The 18,699-nt window shown below is 38.8% G+C and overlaps 1 protein-coding gene across 2 annotated transcripts in view; it reads left to right on the top strand.

The window, feature by feature from the left end:
- Positions 1 to 18,699, top strand: part of ANK2 (ankyrin 2) — a 246,943-nt gene that overhangs the window by 96,422 nt on the left and 131,822 nt on the right. For both annotated transcript variants that reach the window (XM_050896051.1, XM_050896049.1), the window contains exons 3-4: positions 10,698 to 10,796; positions 12,302 to 12,400. In XM_050896051.1, the coding sequence (XP_050752008.1) occupies positions 10,698 to 10,796; positions 12,302 to 12,400 (198 nt within the window). The remainder of the gene's footprint in view (positions 1 to 10,697; positions 10,797 to 12,301; positions 12,401 to 18,699) is intronic.

The raw sequence follows: 18,699 nt of genomic DNA, 5'->3' as shown, positions 1-18,699 counted from the left end.
GTACACATTTTCCAAGTCAATCGTCAGACTGAAAGCTTGAGCTGTTTCCTGCTCTGATGTGAACGTGGGCTTTAGAAGCCATGGATTTCTTTGGTAGCAAAGAAATGCTACGAAAGCATGGGTTTTCTTTGGTGGCAAGAACAATAATCCCACGTGACATTGTAAGTCTTCATTTTTCTGTCAGAATTTTAACAAAGTCATTGGGCAGTATGCTCTGGAATAGTACTCTGCCAGCAGTGCTGATGGCAAATTCCCCAGTCTTTGGAATTTGGGTTGCAATTACTGTGTCTCTGAACCCTCAGTGAAGAAATGAACCTTTTGTTTTATTCTTTGATGTCTGGAAGCCGCTTGTATGAAAATTATTAGTAAGTTGCTTCAGAAACCTGTAAGGGGATTACTTTGAAGGGTCAGAAAGAGTTGTAATGAGTTTTTCAAAGGTAATATTTATACACCATCTTCCTTTGGCTTACTTGTGGTATACTCTAAACCTATTATTATAAGAAAGAGCTTTGTACTGTTTTAACCAGTCTCTTTTGCATTTCTGGCGCATCTTTGCCTTCAGTGGTTCAGTTCTAATGAAGACTTTCTTGGTCTGTTGGTTGCACAAATGCCCAAATCCTATCTTGGCATTCATAAAATTTTAGAAGGAATTTTTCACAACTGTGTAGTTAGTGCATGACCTCATATATCTTCAGTGGGTTCTAAAACACTTCTTCATTCTGAAGTTCAAAGGAAGCAGGAGGAGGTTTAGCACTCCACAGTGCCAGTCTCTTCCATGAGGAGCACTTGCTGGAACTGTAGAGGTAATTGTTTCACAAAGAGCAAGATCAAATCCAATTCAAAATGTGCACTCACATAGTAGAAAGAACACTGGGCAGTCTGGGCATTATAGAAATATTATATATTACTTTATCACACTGAAAGCAGTATGGTCAGCCAATTGATTTTCCTTAGCCATCCCACATGAAGCACCTGATCCCCTGTGACCTGAGGTGCGGAAGTCTGAGGTTTCCCTTGCTATTTTTGTGAGATCTGAGCCAGTAAGTAAACATGCAGTGGGTGGTATTTTTAGCCAACTAGCTAACTTATGTCCAAGCAGATTAAAATCTTGTAGCTCGCTTGCATTAGCAATGCAATTCTGATTACCCTCAGATGGTTAGAGAGTAGCCATGGTTTTTTACCTTGTTTCAGAAAACTATAAACTTAAATATGTTTGTATCACTGGTGGATCTTATCTATAACATAAATTGTTTTACATATTGTTATAAAAAGGTACTTAAATTTTCTGCTTAACATACTAGCTCCCCTTTCAGGAAAGTTATTACTGCTGTAAAAATACACCGTTAAAGTTTCACTGTTGATATGACTGTAATGTGATAGAATGTTTTAGCTTGGCTCTTTTGTAAGTCTTTCATATAAATCCAATTACTCTTGCTTCATAGCCTAGGGACCTATATTTGCAATGCTTATTTAAGTGACTGGTACCATCAAATTTAATAGGACTGTAACCATGACTTAAAATAAATATGCAAGTAAGTGTCTGCATCAGTCCTGAAAAATGTCTTGACGTTCTGGTGAAATCAATGGCGTTTCTTTGAAGGGGGACTTGAAAGCTTAGGCTGTATTGTGTCCAACTTTCCCGTAACTCTTAGCCAGATTTAATCAAAATGACCACTAACTGGACAATGGCTATGAATTTTGAAAGTAAAATTGCTTAAAGGTTGTTTTTAAACAACATTAAAATCAGTAAATCATTCAACAGAAATGTCACATAAGCTCTGCTTTGTATCTCATGCATCATGAGATAGGCTAATGTGCACCTTCTAAATAGAAACTTCAAAGACTATTAACCTTCATAGACTACAGCGTCACGTTCAACTTGTTGGCAGCGTAGTTTATTCTGAGTCCAACAGTGGAAGAGCTGTAAAAGAGGAAGAGTTCCTGGTAAAAAGATGCAGGTATTAAGGGAAAGTTTGGGAGCAGAGGAGAAGACTGTGAACGTGCTGCCCCTGACATACATTGACTGTGCTTATCTGTCTTGGGCAAGGGTTCTGTGAATAACAACTCTTAATGAAATGTGTCGTTGGTGTGGAATCCCTGGTTATACTCCCATATCCCTGCATATAACAATTATAAGAAAAACTCCTGTGCTTTGGCTATGTTTGGGAACATAGTGAGTGTGCCTATGCTGTTAAATGACCTGCCTTCCCAGTTTCACCCCCGAGTCCTGTTTGCCTAATCATCCACACTGTACGTGTATTAGTTGGCTCTCAGACTCCTTCTGGTGTAAAGCAGCTGGTTTTCTCTGAGATGAGACCTGGGAGCAGTTCAGGGGATGTTCAGTGCAGGGACCGCTCTCCTCACGCAGCAGGGAAAGCCTGTGCTGGGGGTGCTGCTGCTCCTCATAGTCCCCCAGTATATCCGAGCAAACCTTGATCCTATAAGCCTTGTCTCAGGCTGTGAGCCACATTGTGCACAATTTGCTCGTGGCATTGTGCTAAAAAAATTTTTAAAAAAAATCCCTCTTTTTTAATAGCCTGTGGTACAGAATTCATGTTATTTCAGGAACTTGCACCCAGAAAAAACAAACATGCACACGCTGTGGCTTTGGGACATGGTGCACCACATGGGACCAGGAGAAGACTGCAGGCAGGAGGTGGTGCGTGGTGTGGGGTGCCCAGGCTGCTGTAGGGAGACCTAGCGCAGACAGCATGTAAGCTGTGCTGTGTCGTGCTGCCTGGGGCTGGGGCACAGGTGCACAGAGAGACAGCCCTGACGTGGGAATCTGGGGTGCGAGGGATAGATTTTTCAAAGTTTCTTGGTATTCTCAAGATCTCTAAGTCCTTAATTCTGTGGAAAATTAGCTATGTGTTCAATTTGAAAACTACATTTAAGTCCTAATTAATTTAAGTATGGAGCTAAGTGCTAGTCTGAAGAAAGCTGTTTTCCTGAACTGGAGCTTTATACTATCCGAATGTTATCTATACCACCAAGAAAGCCTCCATAAAATTCCTTGCTTGTTTTCTGAAACTTATATGCTGACATTCAGACTGGAAAAATGTCAAAGCTAATTAAAAAAACACACAATTTTGGCCACTACTTATTTTTTAAAAAAGAGTAGATGGAAGACTAAGAAATTAAATAATCTAAAATATTTTGAGACATTACCTTCCCTGCTGAAGAAAAGCAAGCTGCAGATGATTAAAGTAGGCATGTGTCAAATGGAAGTTAGGACACAAAAGTGAGAGCAGTTCTGTTGTCTGTGCCAAGGAATTTAACGATGAGCAGGATAAGAACTGGGGCTTTCCATGTGCTGCTTATTGAAAACATATAGAAAGAATCTTGTCTTACTGTCTAGAAGAAAGTTTCTATTAAAAGACCTACTGTCAAGAAAAAACTTGCTGTGTTATATGGGACACAACTTGGCAAACTTCAAGTTCCCCAGCTAGGAGAGAGTAAATCTAGACTCAAGTTCTTATATTCAAATAGATCCAGCATATTTTGTCTTGATTATAAGCACCAATATTAACAAAAAAGGATCACCCCCAGAACAGAGCACAGTTAATGTGATAATGACTTGGAAACATTGCAAGTTTTTTTCCAGTGTTCATATTCTCTTGCTTGCTATGAGAGGAATATGACTAGGGTTGCTGCAGATTTATCTTCTGTGGAAAGTGCTTTCCATCTGCAGCTGGCTGGCAAAGCTCCTCTTGCACTGTATAGGTGAAATCAGAGCCAGATGAATGCAAACATCAGAATAGATGCTGCGTCATTTCTTAGTGGCTTGAAATGGATAAAGCGTTCCTGGATGATAGATGGCAACACCACCAACTTTCAGAATCTGTGGGTTTGCACTGTGGTTAAGATCAAAGCTGGACTTACACCTCCACTTATTAGGGTAAAAAAAGTGGTTGACTAGTGTGCAAAACAGAAAAATCCCATATTAACATGATTTAATTAAGTAATTTTACCTAACATCTGGGTTGAGTTAACTCAGGAATTTTCTAGACTGTATGAAGTGTTTTGAGCTCTTGACAAACAGTACAAAACAAAAAATGCTAAAATAACCCCTTCAGATCTATGAATAAAATTAATCTCTAATTTGGATTGCCTCAGCCCTGTTAGCCAGGAAAAACTTCTCTCTGTGCACTGGCTAATCTGTTTCCCTGAAGACATTGATTACTCTGTGGGAGTTCCCAGGTACAAAGAATGAACTGAGATGGGCATCCTACATTGTCAGGGCTAGTGAGCCCGATTTCTTAGCCTTCACCATCCACTGAGCATGAACAGGCACTTCAGCTTCTTGCAAACTCCGATTCTGGTGCCATATAAAATTGCTCACAAAGCTTTTTGATATCTAAGACCCTCAGCTTCTATTGATTAAGCATCACTGGTGTATTGTAAATTTTATTAGGAGTGGGAGCAGACTCCTCTTCTAGAGGTTAGGGAATAGCGAATAAACCATGGTGGCTGCTACTGCAGCCTTAGAATTATTCCTCCTCCTCCAAGGGGTTTGAATGGGGTGTCTACGTGGTTGTGTTCCAGCTGTCTAAGGGGAAAAGCTAATACACTCTCTGCAAAACACAGGGGTATTTTATTTTTAAGAGTGAGATATCTGAATGCTCTTTCAAAAGGAAGCCTTGTATATGAAGGATTTTTTTTTTTCTCAGTATGATGCTATTTTTAGACTAGATCCCATCTCAGAAAAGAGTACATAATGTTAAGAGTAAGCTTTCCTGAACAGAGATAACACAAGAAGATGTTTTCTTCAGCTTTAGCATTTGTTTCTCAGATCCTAAGTTTTCAGAGATCGGTCTTTATAGATAATCAAAGTATTTCCCCAATTTAACTGTTTCCAAAATCTGATGGAACTTAATGTTTCTGGATATACTGAATACAGGGATTAGTTACAGTTATTAGTATAGTTATATAGTTAATAATTAGTTATTACTTAATTATGCTTTGTTGAATGCTGTCTTCATATCAAGTTAAATTATTATGGAATTGCTTACTTTAATCTGAATTTGAGCACCATCATCTATTCTGAAAATCATAAATAATTTCTATTTCTTTATTTCTGGAGAGAGTTAGAAATGTCAGGGGACAAAATTCCCCTGTTTTAAAAACAGTCCCTTTAAAAAAGTCTAATCACCGGTATTTTACAGGATGAAAGACTGATAGCTATTGGAAATCTCTGATTTCTTTAAAGCTATTTTCCTTATGTTAGAAATGTAGTTATTTTAGGATGTGGTTGCTATTTCTCGTTAATGTAGCAAGAGAAAACAACTTGCTTCTGAATCAATGTTCAAAATGTTGACTAGCAAGATGAAGTTTAATTTTACAATATGCATTTGTGCAGCCTGTAGTTCTAGCAGAAGTTAGACCCAAAAATCTGACAAGTCTTAAAGGTTCATCAGCTGTCTGCTATGTTTTGAAACAGAATTGGTAATCCAAAAGGCAACATAAAGTAAGGTTTCCACATCTTGTCTTTGGAGGCTTGTCAGTTTTCATGGTGATAAGAGTTACTTTCTTGGAAGGAAAAATTGGATGGATTTTGGCATTTGTTTTGAAGAAGTCGTCTGTATTCACAAGGAATGTATGTGAAGTCTGATACCTTGAACAGAACAGGATTCAAGTATTTAGGTAGTTTGGGGGGGGCCTCCAGCTCCAAGGCTCTTTAAAACTTAGATCTGTTTGACACTTGCTCTCATTTATTTATAATTTGATTGGTGTCTTTATTGCTTCAGTTACAGTGAGACAGAGCACCAGCTATTAATTACTTCCTCATTTAGTCCAAATGGAAAGCAGCTAACTCTCCCAGTAGTGCTAACTATAGACTGAAGTAGCACTGTAGTCATAATGAGGTCGACAGTATCACATGTTGATGTCAGTAGGTTAATTCATTTTCATGAATTCATAAGCTATAAAGCAACATAAAGGCACAATTTTCATAATCTGAAATTATTTTTCTTTTTTCAACCGTCCACTTTATTTCTTTGTGATATTTTTGGGAAAAACGTCAACAAACCTTCGGACTTGAGAAGGCCATGCCAAGCTCTCTAACGTGCCCTTTCCCAAATCCTTCTTGAAAAGAGGTTGACCGCATGCACTTTTTACTTCCCCAAGAGATTTATTCAGAGGAGAGAATTTGCAGCAACCTTAGACTGGCATCTATTAAAGAGATGGAGAAAAGTATTTGACTTTAACAAAGACTAAGGTATTGCTTTTTAGTCTCAGCCTCTACTGGTGAGTGCAGATGCCTTCTTAACTCTGGCAAAACATGTAAAGGAGTTAGCATGACCATGCAGAGTTCGTCACAATAGCTTTTTAATTTTCATTGTGTTTGTAACTTATGCTTTGCTATTGGCCTGTTAGTACATATATAAGCCTGTGAACACAGCCTCAGTGGAAGGAACTTGGTAAAAGTGCGTTGCATTTCATGCTTCAAGAGAATGTCGAAACATTAAAAAATAGATTTTTTAAAAAGTGTTTTATTTTTGTTGACTTTCATGATGTTTTTTCTGTAAGTTGCTTAAATGCCATTCTAACCTTGTGTGGCAAAGGGAAGAGTAATTGGAAACTTAAATGTTGGCAAATCTTCCTGGAAAGTGTTGCATCCCAACTTGCATGAGAGTCGATGGGAGTTATAAGGGGTCAGAGTCTTTAGCGTAAAGAAGAGTGTTGATTTTGTTAATATACATTCTTGCTTCCTAATGTTATTAAAGATAGTAAGTACTTAATGAATACCTTCAAACGGATGTAAACCTCAGGGAAGTAAGAATCTTTATATTTAACAAAGGTTGTTTTCTTTAGTGCCCAGACCATTATATACTGAAGTAACACAAGCAAATGTTCACTTGTATAAAGAATTTTTCCCCGCTTCCTTCAAACACTTTCTTTCCCCCATCTATACATTTTTATGTTTATTATACTTCTCACCAAGTCTCACCAGCAGAAGGTGAGTAAAGCTTTCTAGGACTACCAGGTTATCGTCTATAGCTGTCACAGCTGAGCTTAGAGGGGAGGGTGTAAAAGCTCGCACGGTGCCCATATTGCAGCTTTGATATGCAGTTTGGCAGTGAAGCTGCAGTAATGCTAGACAAGTGCTGGGGCTGTATTTTGTCATTTTAATAGTCAATACCACTACAGAAGAAGCGATCCTGGTCTTGCCCTGGCTTGGTGGTCATTCTTCCATGCCGTGCTCTCTCCTGCGCTGGCAGAAGCATGTGTTCAGCCTCACACCGAACGATCGAGGGACCTGATCTGCAGAAAGGTGACTGGGGATAGAAATGAGCAGAGGAGAGGACAGGAGAAGCAGAAGTGCTTCTGGTAGCAGTGCTGATTTCGCTGATTTAAAATGTTTTTTGAACTGTAGGTTGATCTGATACTCTGCCAAGAAGTTGCTTTTCCATGAGGTCAGTTTGCTTTGGCATAACGGGGTTAGGCAGGAATAGTGTAAGCCATTATTGCTGTTGGACGTAACAGCGATGTGGGTGATGTCCCAGAAGGAGTAAATGGCACAGCAGGATTGATGCTGAACCAGGCAGTGGCTGAAGAACTTCCATTCCATGAGGATCACTCCATGAGGCAACTGAATACAAAGGCAGAAGTGGCATGGACTTCCTTGGGTGATTTTCAGACAATAGCAGTGAGACTTAGTGCCCGTCTTATGGGGAAAAAAGTGACGGACTTTTAATTGGCTTAGAAAAGGTTGGTGATTTCTATGATGTACAAGAAATCTGTGGGCTTTTCTGGTGTGGTGGAAATCTGTAGGGTGACACTATAATAAGTGCTGTGAGCAGTAGTGGTATGTGTGCACATTTGTAGCACTCTACGGGATACGAAATGTTGACGCCTCTAGCTCAGCGGCAGAGGAGAAAAAGAACTGAGGGAATCGGGCTCTGCAGGGAAACGCTTGAAGAACCAAGCTTGGAAGGCTTAGTATTATGTTCTTTTATGAGAGTCAGAATTACAAATGAGCCTCTAAAAGAAAGGTTGTTATGGTATACGTATGCTTTGTGGGGAGGAGCAGTCCCTATGCTGTAGTTTTGCTTAGCAGACAACTAATTTCATCTCCCCCTGCCCTGCAAGTTTTTGGTAGGCATAGGAAAGAAAAAGGGAAGTGTCAGAAACCTTTGTTGCTCTAAAATGCAAGAATCCAGTTGACAGGAATGGAGGAGTTGCATTGATTAAATCTGAGCTTCCGTCATCATAAGTAGCAGGGATCAGCCATGTGGGTTGGGAAATAATTACAGCATTGGTTCTGATTACGGAGGAACAAAGCTTGCTTTAAGGCTTCAGTCACGCTGGCCCTCAACATTCAAAGTGCAGTGCTTGCTTCTGCTACTGCTTGCCCCGGCTTGCTTTATTTAAGGAATTACGGAATTTGAATGTGTACAGTAGGAACTGTATTTAGGCTATAGTTTCTTTCTGTAACCTTTTTACTGGACCTCATGTATTCATTTTGCTTATGTTTTCAGGAATAACAGAAGTCATATGTTGCAAAGAAACTCACATAATCTATGCAACAATATTAGCTTTCAGCTGCTTAATGTGGTATCATTAGATATGTATCTTAGAGGTATGAATACAGGTGTTTTAAGAGATTGCTACTGATTAAGCACTGGGACAACAAGCCTTGCTTTCTCCATACTTTGGCACATGGTACACTAAAAAAGAAGCTTGCCTTCAACTTTTTGCATTCAGAGGCATGTGTGTGTGCATAATTCGCGTGGGCCATGCAATATTGCGGCTTCTCTGCTGTTTGTGGACTTCAGTCTGCTCGCAAAGAGTGAAAAAGGTTAATAACATGTCATTGCAATCCATCAGTTGTGTACAACTGTAAGGAGTCAAAGTTACCGTTCATACTCTCATAGAAAGCGTTGGTGACTGACTCTGTGAGATTAGATATGAGAACAGGTCTTTGTTCTCAAACAATGAGAAGAACACTGTGTGTTTCCCCACAAAATTCTATTTCAAAGCTTTCAGCCACTGTAGGCGGTAATTATGGTTATTTAATACTCAGCTGAGATTAAGAAGATTAGAGTTTTCTGAAATGTTTTCAGCCTGCAAAAAATTCACTGACATGTACAGTGTTCCTCATCTTGATGATTATGGTCAACCTCACCACATAATTTTGGCTAAGAATTTCTCCTTGATCCAGGGCATGGCACTACTGCCACCCCTGGGCTCTGCAGCTCAGTAGTAAGAGTGTTCCTCTGGAATAAGGAAGATCTGGTTGCTGCTGCTTTACCCGCATAATGGGATTTGAAACCACATTTCTCATTAACATTTCTTAACTACCAGGCTGCGTAAGGGTATTCTTCTTCTTTTGGCAGCTTGTGAATGTAGCCTTCCTTCAGTTCCCTTGCTTTTCTCGTAGCTGCACTTCTGAATTTGACCACAAAATCTGCCTGTGCTGCTTACATGAATGTAGAATTAAATGGAGTTACTTCAGAAATGCATTTGGATTGCTGTGTCTGCAGCCATTGGACCCACTCCCATTAAATGCCTCCTGTGAAGTGCTAAGTGCTTTAAAATCCTACTGGGAATTACAAGCCTGAACTGCCTCTGTGGATAGACAAATAAAAGACCAGAAAGCTGCTTGTTTATTTTGCAATTTAAATGACTATGAATTGCTTAGAGACAAGTAAAGTGATAAAAATTACACAGTGCTAAACTTGCTGCAAGTTACTCAAATACCTGAGTATTGCTTATGATGCTTGCAATATGGAAAACAGGAGAATGCTTGAGGGCAGTGGCAGTATCTGTTGCTGTCACCTGCCTGATGTACCATGAAAAATACCGTAGGATTGTGAAAAATAGGTTGGCAATTCATCTACAATAGACTGTCATTTTATATTTTTCCCTTGGGTGGAATAGGGATACTAGGAAGACACAGTTTCCATGGCTGGAATTTATAAGAGATAAAGCATTCTATTCTTATTTAATGTGAAAAGAATTTAGACGCTAACTTTCTTAGGTTGCTTTTTGTGAAAATCTTAGCTCTTATTTCATTAATTTTCTTTTCCTTTTTGAATGAAGTTACAAAACCTCAAAGTTTAGTCAAGACTTGCTCATCAGAAACCAGCAGAGGTACTAAGTCAAGGATCAATATAATTTGCAAGCCACATGTAATTGACAGCCATTTTGGTCTACTTGTGCTTTTGGTTTTCTGTTTGATACTCGTTATCCCAGAGGAGAGGAGGAGAGTCCAGGGTTCAGGACAGCTACATCAGCCTGGAATAATCCTGATTGAATAGACACATCCTGTGTAAATTTGGCTAAGTCCTGTGATTTCTCTGTGTTGATAATACCTCAATGGGGCTAGATAAGGTTACAGTACAGAGAAAGCAGATATGCACTCAAATTTTGAAATAATGGGCTTCATGGAGATACCCAAGGTAGTAGTCTGGGGAAATGCAAAACTATCAGAAAGGAAGGAATCTCTTATGGATACTTGCAAAATAGGGTTTGTTTTGATGTCTTTGTTGCTATGAGAAAAATGTTATTGGAGAAGTTTGTCACACAGTGCCTTGGCTTAAATAGCCAAGTCCAAAATATCTGACTTATGTAGACAGTCAGCTAAGAGATGTAATAGTATTCCAGCTACTAATCTTCTTCTTATACCAGGGTAAGGTAGGAATGTGTATCTTCAGAACTGATATTTGTAACTGATATGGCCCTTGTGCTTACAGAATGGACTCAATGCTCTGCACCTGGCGGCTAAAGAAGGCCATGTGGGACTGGTACAAGAATTATTGGAAAGAGGGTCGGCTGTGGATTCTGCCACTAAGGTAATTCATGCATGTCTGTAAGTTTATTCCCACAAAGAAAAAGTCAAATACGTGGGAGAAATTTAGGGAAAAAAATATTAAAGTACAAAATAAGATAATGATATAAATACCTCACTGATATTTAAAATGTTATTTCTATTATGGCCTGCCAGTCTATGTTCTTTGCTGAAGCTCATCGGTAATAAATGAAGAGGGAAAGATTATTATTTGCACAATCTGTTTACAAGGGAAGCATTAAAAGGTTTTAGTAATGCCAGACTTTTCATTATTTCCAATGGCAGGTCCCCATTATAGAGAGAGTGAATATAGCTCAAAATAGTAGATTTTTTCAAATCTGTGAAAATTGGTAATTGACTGTATCATATTGAGAGCCTTTTCACTCAAGAGCACAATGGAAAAAACACGTGTGTGATAAGTTGTTTTGCCTTCAGCCTTCCACAGGCAGGCACATGCGTATGTCCAAAACATTCAGTCAATATGTTATTTGTCTGTGGGTGGTAACTTCCTTGTGATGGGCCAGATTTGTTGGCTTGAACAATGTAATGTTTGACTCCTAGTGTCTAGGTTGGCTGGCTGTGCTCAGCCTGTGCATTTAGTTACTATCACTGTGTCCCTGTGGCGTGCTCTTATTTATTATGATTTCTGATGCACAGGATCTTCATCAAGGTTAACACTTGGTCCTCAGCTCAGAGAGCTTCTTGCTGAACTTGTGATTTCTGTCATTGATGGAAAAACAGAAGTTCCCTCCTTCAAAAACATCTTTAAGTCACCCCTCAGTGAAGCTGTTGGTAGAACCACCAGGTTCTAGATAGGACTTTGGGATTTTGTTCTGGTTTTATGAACGTTGATTCTTTAATAAAGCCATTTAAATATTGCTCCCAGGATGAGAGATTGGCCTGGAAAAAATACAAGGCTCTTACAAAAGCAGTGGTCTACCACACTGCTGCTGTTTTGTGAGAGATTATTTTAATTGTGCAGTGCATCTCTTAACTTAAAGTTAACGCCTTTCAGAAACATGCATTGTAATTTTATGCCAGTTAGAGAAGAGAAAAAAAGATTTATCTTCTGCATTTAAAAGGCTGGTTTCTGTTACTTAACAGTCAGATCTTCCTTTTGGGTCTTGTACTGGGAAATCTCATTTTACATGTGATTCACAGCTTGAATTTTAGGACTTCTAGATTTCAGCTACTTTCTACAGGGCATGATCTCTGGACCTGAATGAAAAAACCTGTTAGCCCGTACTAAACTTTACCTAGAAGTTTGTCCCATGCCCCAATCCCATTCCATAATTTTACTCAGAAGTTATGTTAGGATGTTAGTGTTACACAACCACTCAAGGAATCTTCATGGCTGCAACTACCAGTTCTATCCCCTGTGATGTTTATGGAACATCATGAAACTGTAAGGTAAAATTGTACTCAAAAAATGAATGTTGTAAAGAACTGCTGGTTGAAATTATTCCTGAAGAAGCATAATGTCTTTAATTTTTTCCCTCCCTATAACAGAAAGGGAATACAGCCCTGCACATTGCATCCTTAGCAGGACAAGCTGAAGTTGTCAAAGTTCTGGTTAAGGAAGGAGCCAATATCAATGCACAATCTCAGGTATGAAACTATTTTCCCTTCTCTCTTCTAAAAGTTATTTGGTGAGATTTTATAAGATAGATTTGAGATGTTAGGCAGTGATTCCAAGCGTCCAAGCCTGACAAATCAAATTGAGGCTTACATAGCATTCACTGGTAAGTAGAATAAAAGTAAATAACAAATTGAAGTCGTCATATACTCATTGTGTGACACAGGAACTCGCATTGTTGTTGATTGAAATCTTTTAGGAATTCCTAGTGTGTTTCAGAAATTTTTCGAATTGTAGAAATATTACATCATATGTTTGAGTTGAATTTGGTGAGCAGTAACGAAGAAGATAATTTCTCAAAGACCTGATTTATGCAATTGCTTTTCATGGTTATTTGTTGGCTAAAAATTTGCAGATAACTTACTCCAGGCTTCTGAAGTCATTCTTTATGTGATCAGAAAGAATTTAAATCAAAAGTTTGGAATGTACGTTTGAATTGGGGAAATTCACCTTGTCCTGGCAGGCAAACCAACTGTAAAAACAGCCCTGTTATTTCCACTGACATGAAGCTTATCTGCTCTTCCAAAACGTACCAGAGAACGTGGTGATGTTGGAGGGACTGACCGATGGCCAGTTCTTCTCTCCCTGCTTTGGGGGAGGCTGTAGTGGCAGCTGCCTGCCTGCTGTGAGTTCAGAGCTGTAAACAACACGTGCTAGATTTGCAGTGAACAACATACTGCCAACTAGCTAGATGATGGTTTGTTTTCCAAGCTAACTGTCCCTATCTCCTCTGCCCTATCAAACAGATGCACTATTAGCACCATAGATGAATTGACCAAGTTATCCTAACACATTTGAGATACCTGTTATTTTCTCTGTTTAGGATTAGGAACAATTTATCAAATAAATAATTTGATCAATGTTTGTAAATGCTACCTTAACTATGGCAACTGTCTGTAGCTATGAAGAACTGAACAGATGGTACAGATGAGGACTATATATGATAAAGAAACTGCATCCTTCTGAAGCATCTAGTCATCTTGTGACAATCTGAAAGTAAATCATTGAGCTAACTAACAGTGTTCAAATTGAGTCCTAGTGCGTCATTCAGTGACCGCAAATACCATTTTTGCAGTAATGGTGTAAGCTAAGATGATGAGAAAAACAAATCATGCTTCAGGGGTAGATTAATTTCAAATGAAATTTTCCTAGCACTTACTGTCTATAGGCAAGATAATGGCCCTTAGCTTAAGTTTGCTGGGATATGTGAGCAGAACAAGAAGAGAGTGATCTGATTTAACAGTGCAGCTAGGAACTACCTTGGCTGAAGAGAGTTTCAGGAAGCATAGCTGGGCCTGTGTGAGATGCTCTTCTCAATCCTCTTCTGTAGCGCATTCCCTGATCATTAGGAACACAGACAAGTTTGTAAAAGGTTTTGATTTGTCAAAGTCCATCCTAAGTCTGGCTGGCTCCACATCTTGCTTGCCCAGACCTGGGAAACTGGGACCTGGAGGGCTTTTTTGCTGTTTGCTGTTACAAAAGTAAGTAGAGAGCAAGAGATGAAGGAATAGGTTTATAAAATGAATAGGTTTGTCTGTACCTTCATTACATTTTAAGACAAGAGAGAGAAATTGAAAAGATCTTTAAGCTGCCTGACTCCAAGATTTTTAAAATATTTTCTTTATTATGCTTTTTGTCCCAAAGCGACTGCTAAAGAGCTCTCTCAGGATAACTGATGGTCAATTACTCCCCATTGTAATTACTCCCCCTCTACTTCTGTTAAAGATAACAAATGTTGTAATTCCGCTGCTCAAAAATTTAGCAAACTCCTTCCATAATGACCTAACTGGATGATTTCTGCATCCATTATCAGACTTTTCATGTGTATAAGAAGATAATGTCTTTAATGTTAGGATTTTGCACGTGGTAGGAGAAATAATTGTAAAAATGATACTTTCATGAAGCATTATCCCTCAAAAAGTCTTCATAAAGGCTTTTCCTTATGCTGGAAAAATAAATTAAGTTTTCTAAAGTAAAAAAAAAAAAAAAATCCTACCACAATTGGAAATTGTTTTCATGGGTATTATTTTATGCAGTATTCTAGTTTTAAACACATGTATTGTTAGGACTGGATGTTCTGTGTAACGTACACAGACCTGTTAACAGGCATTTGCTACTTGAATTAATTGAATGAATCTGATGGAGGACATTTTTTCCCCAGTACTGCTCACTGGTTGCCTCCAGGCAGGATGAATTCAAACTGCTGTGATATATATGCGATATATGTGCCGTGGATTTGTGCCACGTTGTCTTAATTAAATAAGTTGACTTGAATGGGAGGGTGAGTCCTTAATGCAGTGTGATCCAGCTGTGGGGGCCTTTGGGTTGCGTCTTTCTGGTTGCTGCGCTTTTCCAGAAGAGATGGATAATAGCTGCTTCAGGCAGGAGGAGATGTTGAGAGGCTCTTGCTGCTGCTGCCGAGGGGGCATTTCCAGTGGAAGGTGTCCCTTTGTAGGGACCGCTCTGTCATATGGTTTCCTGGTCCAAGCACTGTTATGAGCACAACAGTAAACAGTTGCACACAGAGAGAGAGGCGCATGACCTACATCTATCTTCTTTTTGGTAAATGTTGAGTGCACTTGGGTAATATTTATTGATAGCGTTCAGCACTTTGAATAGTATTTGTGTGTGAGCATTCACACACGTGTTCCCATGTAGCTAGTAATTTGAATATGAATGAATGTATGTTGCTTTTATGATGGGTGGGAAGGATGTATTTTTTTAGTAAGGGCTCTGAGCAGACTCCTAAGAATTTGGTTCTAATTCTGATTTGCCAGAGGCTTCCCTTGGAAGATTAAATAAAAAAGTAATTTCTTTATGCCCCATGAATGGAATGAGGGTAATGAATGCTGCTTTTCTACTCATGACTGCATTGACGTGCTCAAGAATCACATATGTCATAGAAAATAAATAAGTTAGCAAAAAAAAAAAGGGGGGGGGGGAAGAAAAACAGAAACTTCAAAATTAATAAAGAATAGACTTGTGATTTATGATAAAAGATCAAGAAAGATTCAAGCATACCTAACCACAGCTGGTCAAAAGAGAAAAATATGACGTTATATAGAAAAAGGAAAAGAGAATGACTGAACAGAATATGCTTGAATACTCAAATACTAAGTTTTTTTGTCAGGAAATAAGTCACTGATGAAAAGGTGAAGAGAAAAAAAATCGTATCAGGAAAGATCTTAATTGAGAAAGTCAGGAATGAACAAAAATACAAATTAAAGGTAAAATTGAATAAAAAAGTGAGAAATTATGACTGAAATGCTCAGTTTCTCTTTCTTACGTTTTCTCTCAATTCCATTTTTAAAAATAGATGCCGTATTGTCACTCTTAAATCTTTTAGGAACAGTTGTTGGTATTGAGGGTATGTTACATCCTCTCCTTGGTATTTCTGTTATTTCACACTTTATTTTTTTTAGGCCCCTGCTAAATGCCATTTGCTGGTAGTGATTTAATGCCAGTGAAGTTACGCAGGTTGCTCCATAACTTCCTCTTTAAAGAACTTGGTATCTGTCAAGGTCATTCTCATTTCCAGTGATGACAATTTGCCATAGTGACAAAATTTCTTCACTGATGATAAACTGATAGATAAAAGAGTATTCTCAACTCCAGCTTGTTCAATTTATTGTTTTTCCTTTCCTTTTCTCCACTAAATTGCATAAAAACGCTGGCTTTTATCAAAACTTAGCACCAGTGACATCTGAAACACCACACTGATTTCCCAGTTCCTTGCAACAACGAAATAACAGATTTATCTCAGAAAATGCTATTAAAAACACTGTAACCACTGAGATTACAAACCCCATCTGTGCTATCTGAGACTGTTAAGCATTCAGGGCTTTGATTTTATGGATTTTGTTTTTCTATTAGATTACTTTGCTTTGCCCTTCAGTTTCATGTTGGCCTTCAGAGCTGTTATTTTGTTCCTCTTCCTCTTTCAAAAAGTCTGTTCCTTTTGAGCTAATATGTCATCACTGCTATTTTTAGAAAAGTAATTTCTATTTTGATACAAAGCCTAATTGCACAGTGATTACTAATTGAATGACTCCACTTTCACCTGCATGCATATCATTTGAGAGCTGACATCTTCCCTGAGTATGTTTCAGGCAAATGCTGAAATGAGGGCACACCCAGAAATGGCCAGAGATCTAGAAGTTGCTGGTCCTTTTTTGGCATACCTGCACCTAAAATTTGACAAGTGTGCAATTGTTTGGCTCAATTAGAATCGCCTTTTGCTACAAGTATTGCTGTAGAAAATATATAATGAGTATCTATAAAACCTTCACTTGGTTGCCTCCGCTCATAGTTCAGTGAGCGGATCTAGATACGTGTCATCAAGTAAAAAAATCAATTTCTGTAATTTCTCTTCTTGATTTGACCATGATTTTTGGTCACGTATAGATCTGACCAAGCTGCACTCATTGATAATACAAAATCTTGTCTGGGGACTGGATGGTACAAACTATAATGTCAAGTGGGTAACAGATCTACTGGGGTTGGTCCAGGCTATTCCTTTGAGCTTTGATTACATTTCCTTGCAGAGTAGAACAAGATCATCCCATGGAATGATGTAATCTTTTGCAATATGTATTCACTTGTGTGGGTGATCCTCTAGTTACTTCTGAATTTCAGTGGGGAATTCAGAAAAAGTCCTCAGGGGGCATTGAAATCTTTCATTATGCAGAACCATGGAAGTAGCATTGGCCACTTATCTCTCCCTCTCCTGAGGTAGATCTCCACCCACCCCCCAACAGAGAAAAATTACCCTTTTTCTCTATTGCTTTCTCTTAAAGTCAGATTGTATCATCTGACTCATGTATAGGCATCAGAGATGTCTGATAACTGGAATATTAGCCTGCCAAATGTGATGATACCCCGACTGCAATAATCTTAATAACTGAATCTACGTGTAGACTGTCCCGTGGCAATGATGGTGAGCTGTTCTAACCATGCGTACCTTACGGAATGGATCCGTCCTGACCTTCCTCCATTCCAAACAAGGTCAAAAAAAGTTAGCCTCATGCAAAGAGTTGCACCTCCTAGGATGAGGTGATTTGACAAATGTCAAGTGATTGAGGTACAAAGAGCTGAAAAGGAAAAGACAAAATGAGGAAATACAATTCACTCCTGTTCAGTAACTGTAAAGGAACTATCGTATCCTGGAGTCACCTAAGAAAGAAATTACTCCCTTCAATTTTAAAATTTCTGCAACTGAGTTTAGAATAGAATGTGTTCCCCGTTAGCTGCTAAGGTTGTGCTTTGACCAGTGCTTCATTTAGGGACCCTCACAAAAGGAGGAGCTACCTTTTAATCATCAGATTATTTAAAGTGACCCAGATACAGAAAGCAAGGATTAGATAAATCGGTCCTCCCCCAAGCTGATGTTGTTATTTAAAAGCCCTCTGGTTTCCTTTCCTCGATATCCTGCTCTAAGCTCATTGCAAACACATTAGCCAAGAAATAGTTTTGTTTAAATTTGCCCCCATTATGGTTACCACTTCCTATTTCAACAAGTAGGAGATGCTGTTGTGACTGCTAGAGTATTCTTATCTGGACTATTCATCAGATTGAAGCAATCCTTGGAGTAGCACAAAATTTCCAGCCTCAATATGCTTTCCCAAAAAGGAGTGATAAGAGAGCTTGTTGAATGTCCATATTCAGTGTTACTGCAAAAGCAAAGGGAGGATTTAGATGATTCTCAGAGAAGTGATCAGCTTGTCTCTCTCAGGATGCCCTAGGATTTGCTTTACCAGAGATTGCTGTCCCCATGATTTGTAAAGATAATCTTACCTGCAGAATGGAGCATATTTTGCAGAGTATTTGCTACTCAATTATGACAAAAGGTTTTAATTCCACCAGCTGGGCTTTCTGCTTTTATATCAGTATATTTAGAGAGCCAGATTTTTAGCTGCTATATTATAAAGAGGAGTCATTTAGCTGCAGTTCATCATTGCTAATGTAATGAAGGATCAGGCCCATTATCTCATCACTGGAGGGGAAAAAAAAAGGAAGAAATGCCTTCTGGAGGATTACATGGATTTTGAGAGATGTAAACAAAAGCAATACATTAAGAACAATGAAAGAACAGATATATTTATTCATTCTGCCTTAAACCAGTCCAAGTTTCAGCTGCCTGTCTCTTACAGTGATTATCAGTTAATGATAAACAGTCCTTATTCCTGATCTTGAAGTATGATCTCAGGCAACCATGGAAGTGGAGTTGAGCAGGATGCTGTGCATGTGAGACTGAAGCGGTGCTTACAGATTG

This window comes from Gymnogyps californianus, chromosome 4 (genome assembly GCF_018139145.2).
Source record: "Gymnogyps californianus isolate 813 chromosome 4, ASM1813914v2, whole genome shotgun sequence".
Lineage (NCBI taxonomy): Eukaryota > Metazoa > Chordata > Aves > Accipitriformes > Cathartidae > Gymnogyps > Gymnogyps californianus.
Note: the sequence above shows the minus strand (reverse complement) of the source record. Positions and strands in the feature narration are given on the sequence as shown.